The sequence below is a fragment of the Desmodus rotundus genome, chromosome 11, assembly GCF_022682495.2.
Source record: "Desmodus rotundus isolate HL8 chromosome 11, HLdesRot8A.1, whole genome shotgun sequence".
Taxonomy (NCBI): Eukaryota; Metazoa; Chordata; class Mammalia; order Chiroptera; family Phyllostomidae; genus Desmodus; species Desmodus rotundus.
Genome location: NC_071397.1, coordinates 69040503 through 69056508, shown reverse-complemented (window position 1 = coordinate 69056508; position 16006 = coordinate 69040503). Strand labels below are relative to the sequence as shown.

Genomic DNA, 16006 nt, shown 5'->3' with positions numbered 1-16006 from the left:
CCTAACCGTTGGTTGTCAATGCAAACCAATAGAATTTACCAGAATAAAAACTCAGCAGTGAAATGCTTTACTGGTAATATGGTTTATATATGTTTTATTTCTAACAAGCACATATACTGTTTCTGTTATATTAATCACTGAGCTCTTGGTTGAAAAGTATTACTTTATTTTTAATAATTTAACATTTTCTTTTAATTGCAATTAGACAAAAAAGAAAATTTTCTTTATAGTCTTAACAGTAGGATGTATTTTATTTTTAAAGTCTGTGAACTAGTTAGTGGACAGTATTTTAATAATCTGGTATATTAAATTTCAAAGTTTAACATTTAGCAAAATTTTGCTTCACAAATTCACTCTTTTAGAATGACTGGAAATATGTACACCTTAGATTCCATATTCAGACAAATGCCCTTTTCCCTTCCTCAAAATGAAAGTTTTAAAAAGTGTAGTACAGTATAAAAGTTTTAGATATGAAGGCACTGCATAACTCTGCATCATATGGCTGATGTCTTACTTAGCAGCAAGAGTCATGAGAATATTCTACACTTAATTTAATGGAGCATAAGAAACTTTCTGAGGAAGGACCTAGCTCTTATCAAAGAAAAAGAACCTTTTGGCCCATTTAGTTAATGAATTCCTTTCCAAGACTGCTTTTAAAAAACTTATCTGGAAAAGCTATCTAGAATATGTCAACTACAAAAATGCCTAATCTTATTCTGCGTGAGTCTCAGGGGATATGGAGAAGAGCACTACATGTGTGAAAATATATATATTTCCAAAATAGTAACTTATCTGTTAGGATAAAGCTTATATACCTACCCACATCCACTGTTTTTATATCAATGCTGCCAACAGATGAACTATGAAAACAATTTTAAGGAGTTAGGTTTATAATATTATTATAAAGCTAATGAACTGATCTAAGTCATAATACATTCCTGTTCTTAAACTGAGGGAGTTTGTATCTGCTCTTTACACTTGACTTCTTTGGGTGATAATGACACCTATGGTTCAGTAAGTGTTCTGATGTCCTAAACTCTTACAAAAACAAAGACCATAGCCAAAGACTTTAAAAGATTTAGCCACATTTGTTATTATCTTAGAAACAAAACTGAATGCTGTCTAACATTATATGAACTGTAATTGTAGCCATACGAGGCTTCAAGATGGCCTGGAAAATCAGATCCTAAAGTTCTTAGTAGCATATAGTTGCACTTTTAGTCTTAAAGAAATCCTAGAGGATATGCCAAAAAAAAAAAAAAAAAAAGGAAATTCACTCCTTAATTAAACCAAACTATGTTATTACAGAAAGAAACATTTTAGTTGAAGGGTACTTTGTTCTTCTGAAGGCCAGTAAACTTAGTGGTCCAAAGGTTATTGTCCAGGAGGCTAAGACATCTTTACAATCTGGTCTAATAATTCATATTTCTTTATAAGGGCTTTAATTACATAAAGAGAAGAAAATAATATATGTTAATCAGATTAGTTTCAGAACAAATAAAATAACACATTAGAGAAAAAAATTACTTAAAAATAGTTGTATTTATATTCCACAATTTGCTCAAATACTGGTTTTCTTATAAACTCTCTACAGGATGTTTTTAAAACAAATTCTTCACATTGTGTCTTAGTGACTATGAATTACGGAATTTCAGGGAAATAGTTCTGTGTGTTTTTATAGCTTAATTTGTACTAAAGGGATGGCAGGCAGTCACATGCAGTCCATGTGGGATTCTAACATAACATTTAGTGAGTTTTCTGACGTGGACCATCCCTTTGATGCTGAAGGTAACGCATCTGTAGAAAGAAGTGATTGTAGATTTGGATTACTGCTCTCTGCATCTTCCAGTTTTTCTGTGTTATCTTCCCAGTTAATGTGGAATCTTGTGACTCTGGGATTAGATGCCAAAATGTTCCTTTGAAGCTATAGGGAGAAGGAAATATAACAATGGTAAACACTAAGAAAGTTAGACCACCACGTACAAACAGTAGTTTAATAAAATGGTTCTTTACATTAATACTGCAGAAGGGCTAAATTTATATACATACAAAGGCATAATATGTCAAAGCCCCTAAAACATAACTTATAATCAAGGATGAGGGCTGCAGCAAAGAAATTATTTTAGCCTAATGGAAATAAGATATGGAGAATCTGAGGGAATTAATCCAGATCTTTTATAATACTATCTAACAGATATCTAAGTCCTCAATACTTCCGTTTTAAGAAAGGGAGAGAATCTCTTCTTTTTGGAAGGTGAATGTTTCAGAGGATGCTTTCTTTAACAAACTAATATGCTTTTTAGATAGATGTGTCTCTTGAGTAATATTTTCAAGGAAAATGAAAAATTCCCCCAAATATAACCTCTTATTGTTAGTGGTTTCCTGCCTTTTAATTATTATGGCTCATTCTTAAAAACAGTATTGTAGCTTCTTCTCTTTTTTCTATACAAGGTGTCATACAGGTAACTAATAAATTGGATCAATGGAAGGTCCCTACACCAGCATAAAAAACATTCTAGCCTTATTCCTTTCTACTCCCATGTACGTTTTCTTACATAATCTGGCAGAGTGTTGTGTTCAACCTCAAAAATCACCGGTTACTAAACTGTTACAGTTTCCAATGGAAGTCATAAAGTACTAATTATTTTTGAGAACACTGAATTATAGATTTCAGTTTCTCCCTTGGAAGCTAAGCTGCTTTCCATCACCAGGAATACTTAAGGCCTTTAATTTAACCTTTAAGGACAGCACATAAAACAAGGCATATAGGTGTTCTGAGAAAATAATACTCATATGGAAAACAAACACAAAACTCCCCCCCCAATTTTGAGAAGAGTTACAGACAAAAATATTATTGAATAATCAGTACAACAAACATGAATTTGAATGTGCTAAAGATGGAAGTAAACAGAATAATGATGTATGGGAAATGCCATGAAGAAAGCCATAAACAAAGGTCTGCTTCTTACAGGAGGCACTTTCCATTTCCTAAACCATCAGAGACTCAAGGTGCCTGACCAACATTAACTATTAATACTTATGACTCATCTGGAGAGAGGATTTGAGTTCATCCATGGCAGCGGAACCGTGATTATTAGTTCGCCTAGCTGGCACATGGACCTCAAATTCACTTTGTCTCACAGCCATTTTCATGGTGTGCTATGAAAAGGCAATTGCTTAAAAAGCTATATAGTAAAAATACCAGAGCATGGATGAAACTGGAGAGCATTATGCTAAGTGAAATAAGCCAGGAGGTGAGGGACAAATACCATATGATCTCACCTTTAACTGGAACATAATCAATAGAAGAAAAAAGCAAACAAAATATAACCAGAGACATTGAAGTTAAGAACAATCTAACAATAGCCGGGGCGGGGGGGGGGAGGGGGGGGGGCCGGGCAGTGGGAAGAGGGGATTACAGGAACTACTATAAAGGACACATGGACAAAACCAAGGGGGAGGGTGGAGGTGGGGGAGGGAGGTGGGTTCAGCTGGGGTGGGGTGGAGGGATGGGGAGAAAAGGCATATAACTGTAATTGAATAACAATAAAAATTAAAAAAAAAAAAATACCAGAAAGGGATAGTCAGAACATTACCTTAGAAAAGTCTGGTTTTACTGGTGGGTTTTCCCTTAATTCTGTCTCGGTATATTCATTATTTACATAATAGCCAACTCTAATAAATTCTTGTCCTCGATAGGTGCAGGTAATTAGCACAACTGTTACACCTACTGCATCTGCATCTGGAATGAGTCCTGGATTAGGTGCATCAGCCTAGAATAATTTTAAAAGAAAAGAAACATACATCATAAAAGGCTGTTAATTACAACAAAGAATAGAATTTTGGTTACCTTGAGGACCAATAACTTATGGGCACAGCAACAAAAACCTGAAAACCATAGTGGGGAAGGAAAATGCTTATTTTGGGGGTTGACGTATAGCCAGAAAATATAGTTCACATTTTTTTCCACAGTATACTTTAAGTACCCTGGGTACTTGAAAGCATCATTACTTCTAGAATAAAACAGTTCTGGCTACAGCAAGTTGTCATGGATGAGGGTTTATGCAATATTCAATTATAAAACCTTTTGTAAAATACAGTAAACAAGTTTATAGTCTTATTGATTGTAACCTTTCCCAGTCATAATTTTCAGACCAAAATTAGCTTATCATTTACACTCTTGCCAGGATTAGCTACCTAAGCTCCTAGCTATTCCTGTTCCTTCATCAGGTTTTAAAACTTCAAATGATTACCCCCAATTCTAAGATAAAAATCTCAGTTCTTTAACTTCATTTGTAAGACTCTTAACAATTTGTCTTCAACCAACATCTCCATTCACACTCCATTAACTCCACAGGTCTTACTCTTGTTCTGGAATCACACAGGTTCCTTAACATGCAGTGATCTTTCATGCCTCTGCCTTGCATATAGTTTCCTTGGCCTAAATTGTCCTTTCCCTAATAGCCTGATAAATTCATCTTTTAAAGTTTGCAACAAATGTATCTTTCTTAGTGAAGCCCTTTCTAATTCAAAAGTTAGAATCGATAGCAATATTTTTATGCACTCATATCGATATTCATAAATCCTCCACTAACAGATGTCTAACAACCTAAATATGTTTACCTTTCGCTCTTGCCTGTCATTCTAAGCTTCATCTTGGGCAGGAGTCCCATCCAGTTCATCTTTATAATCTCATGTCTGGCACAGCTCTGAACACACAACATATTAGTATTTTGAAATTCATTAATAACTCAGTTCCTGCCTTGAAGTGGTTCATGATCTCTTTGAAAAGATACCAAAATAGGGACAGAGAGGGTCTGTCCTGAGAATCCCTCCACAGAGGTGTTAAGTTACTCACAGGGTACCCAAAGAGTTTTCCTGGAAATGGGTAAGATGAGAAATATCTGTAGTTTCGGCTATGGAGATTTTGCCCCACTTTTTCCCATCCTCTCAGCAAATTGGTTCTAGGCATGTTTGTGCTTTAAAATTTGTTTGCCAAAGGTTTCAGCTTGAGCAAAATCAAGTAGAAAAACCTGTAAACCTCTCAGATCCTTTAGGATGGAGAAGTCACAGACAGAGATCTTTGACTCTAATCAGCAGTTCTAGGCAGAGGTGTGAACATCTTAGGCTAGCCTTTGACACTCATGAGAAACACATTTATTCTGAGAGGCAAAATCAGGGCAGATAAGGAGAATACTATGGCCGTTGATTTAAAGCACAAAACAGAATCTGAATTTTAGTACCTTTCTGCTGATAATGGTACATTTTGTAAAATGCGTAGGCTGAACATATGATCTAAATCACATGTGCTTTCTCTGTTGCTTTGTGGCAACATGTACACTGTTACCAAGATAAAACCAGTGGAAAACCACTAGAAGCAAAGATTTTTGAATAATTTTTTTTCTACAGCACTGTAAGTCAAAGCTTAGGAATGTTCTTAACAACATTAACAAAATATCTTTAGGGGTTTGTTTCAAAAACAAGGGATTTATTTACAAGTTTTCATAGTGGCATAAAAAGATATATCACTCACTGCATGTCAAATTAAGTTTCTTACCATTGGGTTGGCCAAAAAGTTCATTCCCCCCCCCCCCCCATAAGATGGCTCTAATAGTGCTTAGTTGCCTTAACTCCATTTGGAACAATTTTGTTAGACTGTATTGTGGCAGCTGTCATATCACTGTGCATTTAAAAAAGAAACTTAGCAAAACTGAATTCTTGTGCAGCCATTGTAATATTGAAGATGGAAGAAGATAAGCAACATCTTTGGTATGTTTTCTTATTTCGAGAGGCAAAAACTCAACTGAAATGCAAAAAAAGATTTGCGCAAAAAAATTTATAGAGAAGGTGCTATGACTGATCAAATGTGTCAAAAGTGGTTTGCAAAGTTTTGTGCTAGAAATTTCTTGCTAGATGATGCTCCATGGTTGGGTAGGCCAGTTGAAGTTGATAGCAATCAAATCGAGACATTAATTGAGAACACTCAATGTTATACCATGTGGGAGATAGATGACATACTCAAATATACAAATCAATAAAGTTATTGGTGAAAACGGAAAAATGTGTCTTTTATTTTATGGAAGAACTAAATGGACATTTTGGCCAACCCAATACATCATGAATTATCATCAGTGAAGTTCAGGTTCTCCAGGCTTGTGGATCAAAGCAAACTGCTTCTTCACATAATAAACAATTTAATAAACAAGAAGCTAAAAGAATAAAAGTTTAGTTCTAAATATAGAAATAGGGCACTATTTTTGTCAGTGATTGTATTTGACTGCTTTATTCCTCATTTAATCCTCACAACATTCTTATGCGGTAGCGTCTCCACATTTTATACGTGACTAAAGGAGGTTAGGGAACCTGTCTAAAGTCACACGTGTCTAGTAAGCAGTGAAGCAGTATTAGAAACAAGCCTGTAACTGCAGTGATTTCCCCTACACACTCATTCTCTCGTACCCACCCACATGTTTTGCCAAGGTTACGCACTCACACAACCCAGGTTAACAGCGCTTTAATATAGTTGAGGGTTTTTTAATGGTTTAGGTACAGTACATTTCTTGTCACTTTTTAATAAAAAGCTCTGAGGCCCTGACTGTTGTGACTCACTTGGTTGGGCATCATCCTGCAAAGCAAAAGGCTGATTCCAGGTCAAGGCACATGCCTGGGTTGCAGGGTCAGTTCCCGGTTGGGGCACATATGACAGGAAACCTATCGATGTTTCTCTCCCTCTCTTTCTTCCTCCTTCCCCCCCTCTCTCAAAATAAATAAAAAAAATCTTAAAAAAAAAAAAAAAGGCACCCAGGCTAGGTAACAGACCAAAATTCTGAATATTCTATTTAGGAGAGGAGAGGGAATGATAGCAGCTCTAAAGATACCATAGGTTTGAGTGAGTCTTGGCCCATATGTCATGAGATTATCTGAACAACATTATTCACTTAAATTGGTCCCATCTGTGAAGTAAGAAAATGGAGAATCAGGGATAGGAAGAGTTAATTTTCTCTCTGGATGAAGTCTTTTCTGTGGACTCCACTGAACTGATGGGACTCTGCTGGAGAAACACTTGCAACAAAATTAATAGTTTTTTAAAAACCTGTGGCTAGTTACTGTTTGGAGTATTATAAATATTTCTCTCTAACAAGCATGGATAATTCAAAAGTGACTGAATAGTTTTATACAACAATTTAAAATGGATTAAAAGAAGTAACTTGTGCATACAGAAGACAATGAAGCTCTGGCACAGACACAAGTACTGCCAGTGGTACCTGAGAATATAATTTACATTAGAATTTACCCTCACAGGTAGTAAACAGTAGACTTGTAACAGTAATCCTTTCCAAAATGTGTAGGTTAGATTCTTTTGTAAACTAGACTTCAATTCTAATGACCCGAGATCAGAGTAGATCTCTAACATACCTGTTAACCTAGATTACTGATTATGCTAAAATAAAGTTGTTTTTGTTACATCATCATCACTCCTAGTGGCTGAGACCATAAAGTGTAGCTGCATATGAATAACTATACCAATCAGTAGAATACATTTGAGTCCCTGTTTTGGGCTGCTGGACAGCTACCTCCCTGAAAGTCTTGATACCAAGGGACTATTCAGAGAAAAAGCCCCAAATTAAGGACCACGTGTGCCATGACACAGTATAAGGTTTACTGCATGCTGTGCAATCCCTGAAGTAAACATCACATTAACATGTCTCAGCACACAAAGTCAAGAGGTGGCCTTCCTCTGTAACACAGAGACTTCGTAAAACATGACAGAAGCAGATAAAAAGTGAATGCAGGAGCAGGAGTGATTTAACCCAAAGGAAAGGGATAAGAACCATGTGAGAGAGTCTGTCAAGCAACATATTTGGCATACATAGTGACCAAGAATATCTTACCTGAAATACAAACATATGCCTTCCCGCAGGAACAGGGCCCACTAAAACAGAGTCTAAAACTTGATCGTATTCTTCACTTTCTGCAGAGCCCACATAGATAATTTTCCATTCCAAGTCTAGGGTTAAAAAGCAAAACATTATTTCATATTCAGTAATTACATTACAAGATGACATCAAAAACCCTTTTAATGTCCACTTAGCCATTTATTGGCTGTTAAAATTGGCTTTTCATAGCAGAAAAGCCAGGAAGGCACTAAATGGCTCCTTAAGAAATTCTTACATTTCGTACCAGTTTCTCAAAATGCTCTTCTGTGAAATGCTAGTCCCTGGGCAGGGCTCCTCAAAAACAAAAGAACATGGCCCAAAACTTGGGAAATGCTTCAACCTTGTCTTGAGGATTCATAAAGCACACTGGTAGCGTAGTGTTCTGAGACATCCAGTAAAAACCAGTAACATTAATCCGTCATTATCCAAATTTGTTGGCTATGGAATTATACCCCTCTTCCCACTTTATTCATGTCATATTTTAACTTACTGAACTGCCCCATACTGTGTTGCACAGATCCCAATCAGAGAGCTCCAAAGTGGAAAACTCATTAGCCAAATTCCCTGTGGCTCGGGAGGGGCTTCAGCTCATCATCAACTGTTAAAGGACCAGAGCCAGGTTTCTTCCTAAATGCACCCCCTCGTGTCATACATTCTTTAAATTGGTAAGAAGAAACCAAGAATCCTTTCGCCACTTGAGAATATAGAGTGGGAAAAGGCACAAGAACAAAACACCCAAAGTGCAACCCAAGACATTCTATGTAATTCAGTCACTGTATGTAGCTGAGACTTTATTGAGCACCTTTTACAGCATGCTCTTGTGAGAACACAGTAAAATCACTTCTCTTTTGAAGGAGCCTCCTTTTTAGCAGGGCAAGGAATAAACTTACAAATACAAATCATCTGAGACGGCCTGGGCCCCTCAGTGTGTTCAGCAGTGTGTGGCCTGGCTCTTGCATTCACTCCCCTGAGACTACATCAGCCCTCCCAGAGGAGGTGGGTGTTTCTGGGTCACTTGTGGAGAACCTAGTTGGTGCCACCAAGTGTTGTCATTTTTGTGTAATTGTGTAGGTATTTTTGTTACCTAAGTAGATATCAGAAATAGTATCAGTACTATTTATTCATATGGTATTTATAAACTACAATTTATGGAACTAAAAGCTCCTTTAGGTTTATATTGTACTTTCTCTTTTGAAGTCAGTAGTCATATCATGGCTCTGTCCTAGACTAGGCCAATTTATTTCCAGCTTCTAGTGCATTTCCAGATGCAGAGTCCTGCATCTGACATCTCAACAGATCGTCTATTTATTTATGGAGATTAGAGAGGAAACAAGCTCTAGTCAGAAGGAGCAGCAGATACAAAGGCCCAGAAGTAGGAGCATGCTTAGCAAGAAAAAGCAAGGCTGCTAAGACAGGATGAGCAAAGAGGAAAATTACCCACCAGGACATGGGAGGTAAGGGGTGTGGCCAGGTGATGCAAAATTTTGAAGACCATCATTAAGACTAGCTTTTACTCTTAAGTGGCATGGGAAGCCGTTGGAGGGTTTTGAGTGGAGGAGTGATGCGATGCAGCTTTCATTTCAGAAGGGTCATTTTGGCTGCCGTGTTCAGTAAAGACTGTGAGAGGGCAAGGGAAGAAACAGGAGGGTATTTCAACAAATGAGGCAAGCTTATGGTGGGCTGGACCACACATAGCCACGGGGGTGAGAAGATTTACACATTCTGGGTAAATCTTGAGGATAAGAGAGCAAGACTCACTTTTGCGGGGGGGGGGGGGGGGGGGGGGCAGGGGATGGAGAGGAAAACAATCAGGAGTTAGTTTTAGACATAGGCAGTTTGAGATGTCTGCTAGATATCTAAGTGGCAATAATAAAGAGATCTAATAAAGTTAGGAAATTGCCAATATATGAAGCCTTTTAAATATTTAATAGGTAGGATCACTAGGAAGCTAACCTTGGGGCTGTCCAAAGTTAAAGAGGCCCGCGAGATGAGGAAGACTCAGTAAAGTAGGTTGTAAAACCTGTGAAGCAGGTAACCCAAAAGCCAAGTGGTGGGACTGTTTTTAAGGGTGTGAACCTATTAAACTAGCCACGTGAGGATAAAACTAGGACTTATCATGTGGAGGTTTTCATATTTTGTTCATTTCATGTGTATTTGTATCTCTACATATAGTGTTCTTGGCCTCCTAGTTGTTGTAAGTTGGCACCTGTGGCTTGACAGGGACACAGTCCTGATTTATAAACTTTTTATAAAATACCTACTATGTGTTGGGCATCAGTCATGCCACTTCACACCTATTGTTTAAACTTCAACAGCTTTATCATATGGATTTAATTATACCTATTATGCAAACAAGAAAGTTGAGGCTTTGAGAGGCCAAGTAATCTACCCAAATTCACACAGTAAATCAAAGAATCAGAACCCAAGCTGTCTCTGCAAAAGCCTGGGCTCTGTCCAAAAATGTAACTGAGAACTTAAAATTCTTCCCTTACTAGTCATGGGGAGATAATCTAGGGTGTAACTCAGGGAATACCTATACCTTAATTTTTACATTTATGGAATGCTTGCTGTAACTATTAAGTTTCAAATTCTTAGTACTGATTTATATATTATCATCAGTTTTATCCTTAATTAAAAACAAAAAACAAGAAAAACCTAGCTTTCATTCCCCTGCCCCCTATATTGGAAGAAGGGAAAGGGTCTGATGCTTTGCACAGGTTATCAGTTGAAGGAGTTAATTTTAAAAGTTAACTCATCAGTTTCACTTAATCATGGTAATCCTGTTGGGCATGGGGAAGTCATCAAAGGAACTTTAAAAAAACCTGTGGTCTTTTGGAAAGTATTGGGTTGGCCAAAAAGGCCGTTATGTTTTTCTGTAAAATAAAAGACACACTTTCATTTTCACCAATAACTTTATTGACTGGGATATATTTGAGTATGTCGGCTATCTCCCACTATTGGCTTCTAGTGGGTAGAGGCCAGGGGTGCTGCTAAACACCTTCCAATGCATAAGACAGCCCCACAAAAAAGAATTACTTGGCCAAAGAAACTTCACAAACCACTTTTGACATGTTTGATAGTCACAGCATTTTCTCCATACACTGCACAAATCTTTTTTTGTGTTGCTGTTGCGTTTTTACCTTTCTTGAAATGATAAAGCATAATGAAAATGTTGCATTTCTTCTTCTATCTTCAATATTAAAATGGTTGCACAAAAATTCATGAATTTTGTTAAGTTTTTTTTTAATGCAAGCTGGTACGACAGCTGTCACAATACAATCTAACAAAATTGTTTCGAATGAAGTTAAAGACAACTAAGCACTACTAGGGCCATCATTTGGAAAAAAAGGTAATAGACCTTTTTGGCCAACCCAACAGTATATAGTCTTTGGGAATTAGAACAAGCCTCAAGTTTGAAAGTATGAAGCACCATGCTTAATTTTGGTACATTGTTAAGTATTCCACTGACATGTAGCCATATTGGGAATAACTAAATTATTTTAAAAGCAAATATTCCTCACAGGTTTTTTCCTGAAGCAAAGCTTTTAAAGGAAAGTTTTAAAAATTGGAGGGAGAGGGGACTACTGAGAAGTATGAAAAATAGTGGCCAACCTCTGGCGTGAGACAAAATTATAAAGTGAAAATTTTTCTTCAGAATATTCTGTAGTTTCATTTCAAGAATAGATTTTTAAAAGAACTGCAGTAGTATAAGTATTTTCCTTCAATCACCCAGCCTCTAGGTGGAGTGCACAAGCGTGGCACCTTTTTGAAAGATTCCTTTGCAGCTTTGATATGACTCAGCGTTAGCTTTTTGAAAAGAAACACACACAATGCCCAATCTAGGCCAGTCTAGGTGCCTTGGGAAATGAAGTATACAAGGAGAAGTAGGTGAATTCTTTGCATTAGTATTGTAAAATTTCTGATGTGATCCTCTGGGCCTGAAGAGATTTCAGTTAAAAGTGAAACAGTTCTTCCATGAATGGCAGGTTTCAGCCATCCAATATTAGGCCCTGTAACAACATCCTGAGTCATCTATCTTCCTTGTTCAGAATTGGCTCCTAAAATGGAAGTTATCACTTGAGAAAAAACACCATAGTATAAGTTGGGATGAACTGATCAATGGTTTTGCTTGCATTCGTCCATTTTTATATGCAATTGGCAATAAGATGGAAAAATTACAGACTTGAATATAAAAAAATGGACCTACTTATAGTATTACTGAAATGCTTATAGTATTACTATGTATACTATGTATAGTATACATAGTATTACTATGTATAGTAATACTATTATAGTATTACTATAGTATTACTTAGTATTACTAAGTAATCAAGCAGTTACAAAGTAGTAAGAAAATTCCCCTTTAATTTTATTATCAATGGCCTATTTAGAAGTTAGTTTTAACAAATGAAATGTCTTTCAAAATGTGCACTACATATTATACATGTGTATATGTGCTTCATAAATGTATTTAAACTGGAAGGGTACAGATTAACGTGTTAACTATGGTTACAGGAGTAAGAAATGGAAGGCATTAGGTACAGAGGACTGTTACTTTATGTCTGTATAACTTTTTCAAAGTTTATTAGGAGTGTATGTTTTTATAATTTAAAAAAATTAACACCCTACATAAAATACATTTCATAGAAATTTTAAAAACTAGTTGTTAAAGTGAAAATGCCTTATATACTTTGATTAGCGCAATAATTTTAAATGCACTTTATTAAATAAGATTGTAAATTCAAAGTGTATGTCCCCCTATTTAATTTGCAAAACTACCACTGATGAAATTAACACCCCCCCTCAAATTTCAAAAATAAAGCACTGATATTTAACAAAATTGCAAAGATAAAACCTTGGCAAGTTTCAGCTTCTCAAATATTTATTACTCCACATATTCAAAAAATATTTTTGAAGACCTTAAAACGTACTTAGAAAAAATAGTAAAAATTTGTGAATTGCCATTAGGACTTTACCTTTTATTTCCTAGCCCATTTTTGTGTTTTATGTTCAGGGTGTTTGGATGTGGAGTTATTTTAATTAGAGTTCAACACGTTCTTGAAGTAAAGTCTTCTTTCACACTATTTAGTCCTGGTAATTATTTAAGTGTTTTAGTTATTTCTGCTCTTGGGTTAAATGTAACTTTCTAGCTTAGCAATATTTTTCTTCCTGAGAGAGAGGAGAGAAGATTTCAGTCATTAAGGAAAAGGAGTCCACGTTGGTCCGGGCGAGCCTGCGCGCCAGCATCCTGTGCGCCCGGAGCATCCCGGGCGCCCGCCGGGAAGCGCCGGCCGGCGAGCACCCGCGGCCTCCGGGGAGCGCGGAGCCTGTGCCCGCCTCCCCCGCTGGTTGGTCGAGGGTGCCAGAAATCAGCGAGAGGACAACCTCGCTCTCCTCCCCAAAGCCACTGGGCATGGCCACCCAGGAGAGTACGGCAACTCCACCGTAAGCTCTAAAAATGGATTCGCCTTTCCACTCAGGGGTAGGAAGGTGGGCAGGCGGGGCGCCGTGTTCGTCACCCGCGGAGAGGAGGCGTCGTGACGCCGGGGTCGGTGGCCCAATTCTCTGCTCTGGATAAGATGGCTCCGCTGCTAACTCGCCGGCGCGACCACACACACGCCTCTCCCTTCCCAGCCTTCCCGTCGGGGCCACGGAAACCGTGGAGGCCGTTCGCAGAGCCGGGCCCGACCCCCAGCCCGCGCAGACGGCGCGAGTGCGGGTCTCGCGAGTCGCCCGCCCGCCAGACAAAGCTGACAACATGGCTACCTCCGCTCCAATAAGTTCCTAGCAAGTTGAGCCGCGGCAGACGCCCAGGCTGCGGCCGAACGCCTCTCGCGCCTCGGCAGCCGTCGTCCATCAACTTCAAGTTTCCCTCCGCAGAGCCGAGCCCGGATCCCGCAGCTCGCCGGGCGCCAAGCACCGGCCGCCCGCGCGAGGCCGGGCCCGGGAAACTTTCAACGTCTGCAGCCCGCAACTGACAGCCCGGCGGCGGGCGGGAGTCCGACTCACCTTCAGACAGGTCCTCGATGCACTCGAAGGTGATCTCGAACTGGAATGGGTTGTAGAAAGGAGAAGGGTTATCCAGCACCACTACATTGTTCACCTGAACCTTTGCCATATTTTGAAAAGAACACAAACAATGGGAACGGGGGCTTGTTGCGGCACAATAAAGTCCAGCGCGCGGCCGTTCGGGAGAGCGCAGACCCCCGCCCCGGCGCCGGCCCAACGTCGTGCAGCGGCGACTTGAGAAACTTTTTTTTCCTCTTTTTATTTACACGGGAACACTCCACTGTGTTTTGCAGCTTTCCTATTTCACTAAACTACAGCCCATTCTGCTCTGATAACTAGCAGCGTTGCTCGCGATTGGCTGCACCGGAGCTCTGACCCTCCTCCTCCAGCGAGGGCCTCGGCGGCAAGCAAGAGGGGCTCCCGCTTTCGGAACGGACTCGGAAACTTTAACTGCGGCTCCACCTGCTGGTGTGGATTAGGACAAAGGCGGCGAACAAAGTGAGTGGAATACGGGCTGGGAGGCCCTCGCGGAGGCCGCCGTCGCCGCCGCCGGCAGGGGGGTGGGGCAGCTCAGGCCCCGCCCCCCGGCCCCGCGGCTCCCGCGCCACACGTTGGGTGTGGCTCCAGCGGGGCGGGGGTCTGAGGGGCGTGGCCAAGGCTCAGGCGGCGGGAGGCGTGGCCGAGGCGAGGAGGTGTGCTTGCGGCTGCATCGGTGGTGGGAGGGTGTGATCTTTGATGCCTGCTCCTCGAGTTTGCTTCGTGGTTTTCTTTTTTTTTCTTCTTGCCTCAGTCCAACGGCTATGCCAGCTCTACGGAATTTAGCAGATGTGACTGGGTTGTATGCACTAGGTTTAACTCTCTATGTATGTATTGGATATTTGCGGTAGAAAGAAGCGTGCATTGCAGGGTAAATAAATTACATTTTATAGTCCTATGCCAGCTCAAAAGGAGCAAAGCCATTTTGGAAATCTAGTTCTTAGCCAATATCTGCGTTTGGGCACGACAGCACTGTTAGATACAAAATGTGGGGCAAGAAGACACAATTTGCACACACTGCTTGGAAAATATGAATATTTGGGCTGCACCTGGGTCTTTTTCCTCCCTTTCCAATCTGGAAAGTCTTAGAATAAGAAAAAGATTACTAGAGATGTGATCAGTTAGAACCCCACGTTTCTGCCCTTTGATGGGCATACCAGGAACGTAAAAGGAGAAAATGGAAGTGTCAAGAGAACAAAGGGCCACAAACATAATGGGAAAGGAGAGTAGAGAACAAAAGGCATACCAAGTTGTATCATAAATTTTTCACAAAATCTATGGCCTAAACTATGGTCAGTAAATAAAAATTTGTGGCACCACACACAAGTTCGGAGGAGCCTTTGCTTGCTTCATCAACATGCAATGTGGAATAACTTACGCTGCTTAACTGCCATTGTTGGGAAAGGGAGAGCTTTTAACACATTTATGATTGTTGAACTGTTCATATTTACTAAACAAGAGTGGTATAAAGGTTTATCTTACTGCTTGCTGTTCATAAACCATCATTTTCTTAAGTGTTGTGAGTGAAACGACTACTTGGCTAATTAAATTCAGAGAGAAAATTAATTCTTAAGTTTCATCTATACTGGAAGAGTTTTCTCTTAGTATAGTGCCCGGAATTTTGAGTTGCCATTCTTTGGGCATGGTTCATACTTAAGTAGGTTGCTTTAGATGAGACAACTTCATCTAATGGCCTTTTGAGAGTTAATACAGGACAGCTATTTACCAGGCCTTCCACATTTAGGAAAACTACTTAGAGTGGGGGGTCCCATTTTATTGTCAATGCATTAAACAGTCAAATAGGTCCTACCAAAAATGGCTTTCTCAAGCCCAGTTGTTTCTGAGCATTGGAGTATAAGTCATACTGTGGTGATATGGTCTGTATGCATACCACAATGTCTGTCCAGAAAGTATCCAGCCATGTGCTGTGAAAAATAGAGACATTTGTTGGAGAAGGTACAAGATACAAGAAACATTGTACATAGGGCAATGATACCTCATTCCCCTTCAAAGTAGGCACCTTG

The 16006-nt window shown here is 39.3% G+C and overlaps 2 protein-coding genes across 3 annotated transcripts in view; one reads left to right on the top strand and one right to left on the bottom strand.

Moving 5' to 3' along the window:
- Nucleotides 1–16006, top strand: part of MCM9 (minichromosome maintenance 9 homologous recombination repair factor) — a 74175-nt gene that overhangs the window by 19592 nt on the left and 38577 nt on the right. The gene's annotated exons all lie outside the window — the stretch shown is intronic.
- Nucleotides 154–14320, bottom strand: ASF1A (anti-silencing function 1A histone chaperone). Its single transcript, XM_024551842.3, has 4 exons — nt 13947–14320; nt 7893–8008; nt 3597–3773; nt 154–1924 (listed from the first exon to the last, which is right to left on the bottom strand). The coding sequence occupies exons 1-4, from the start codon at nt 14053–14055 to the stop codon at nt 1712–1714; spliced, it is 615 nt and encodes a 204-aa protein (XP_024407610.1). The 5' UTR covers nt 14056–14320; the 3' UTR covers nt 154–1711.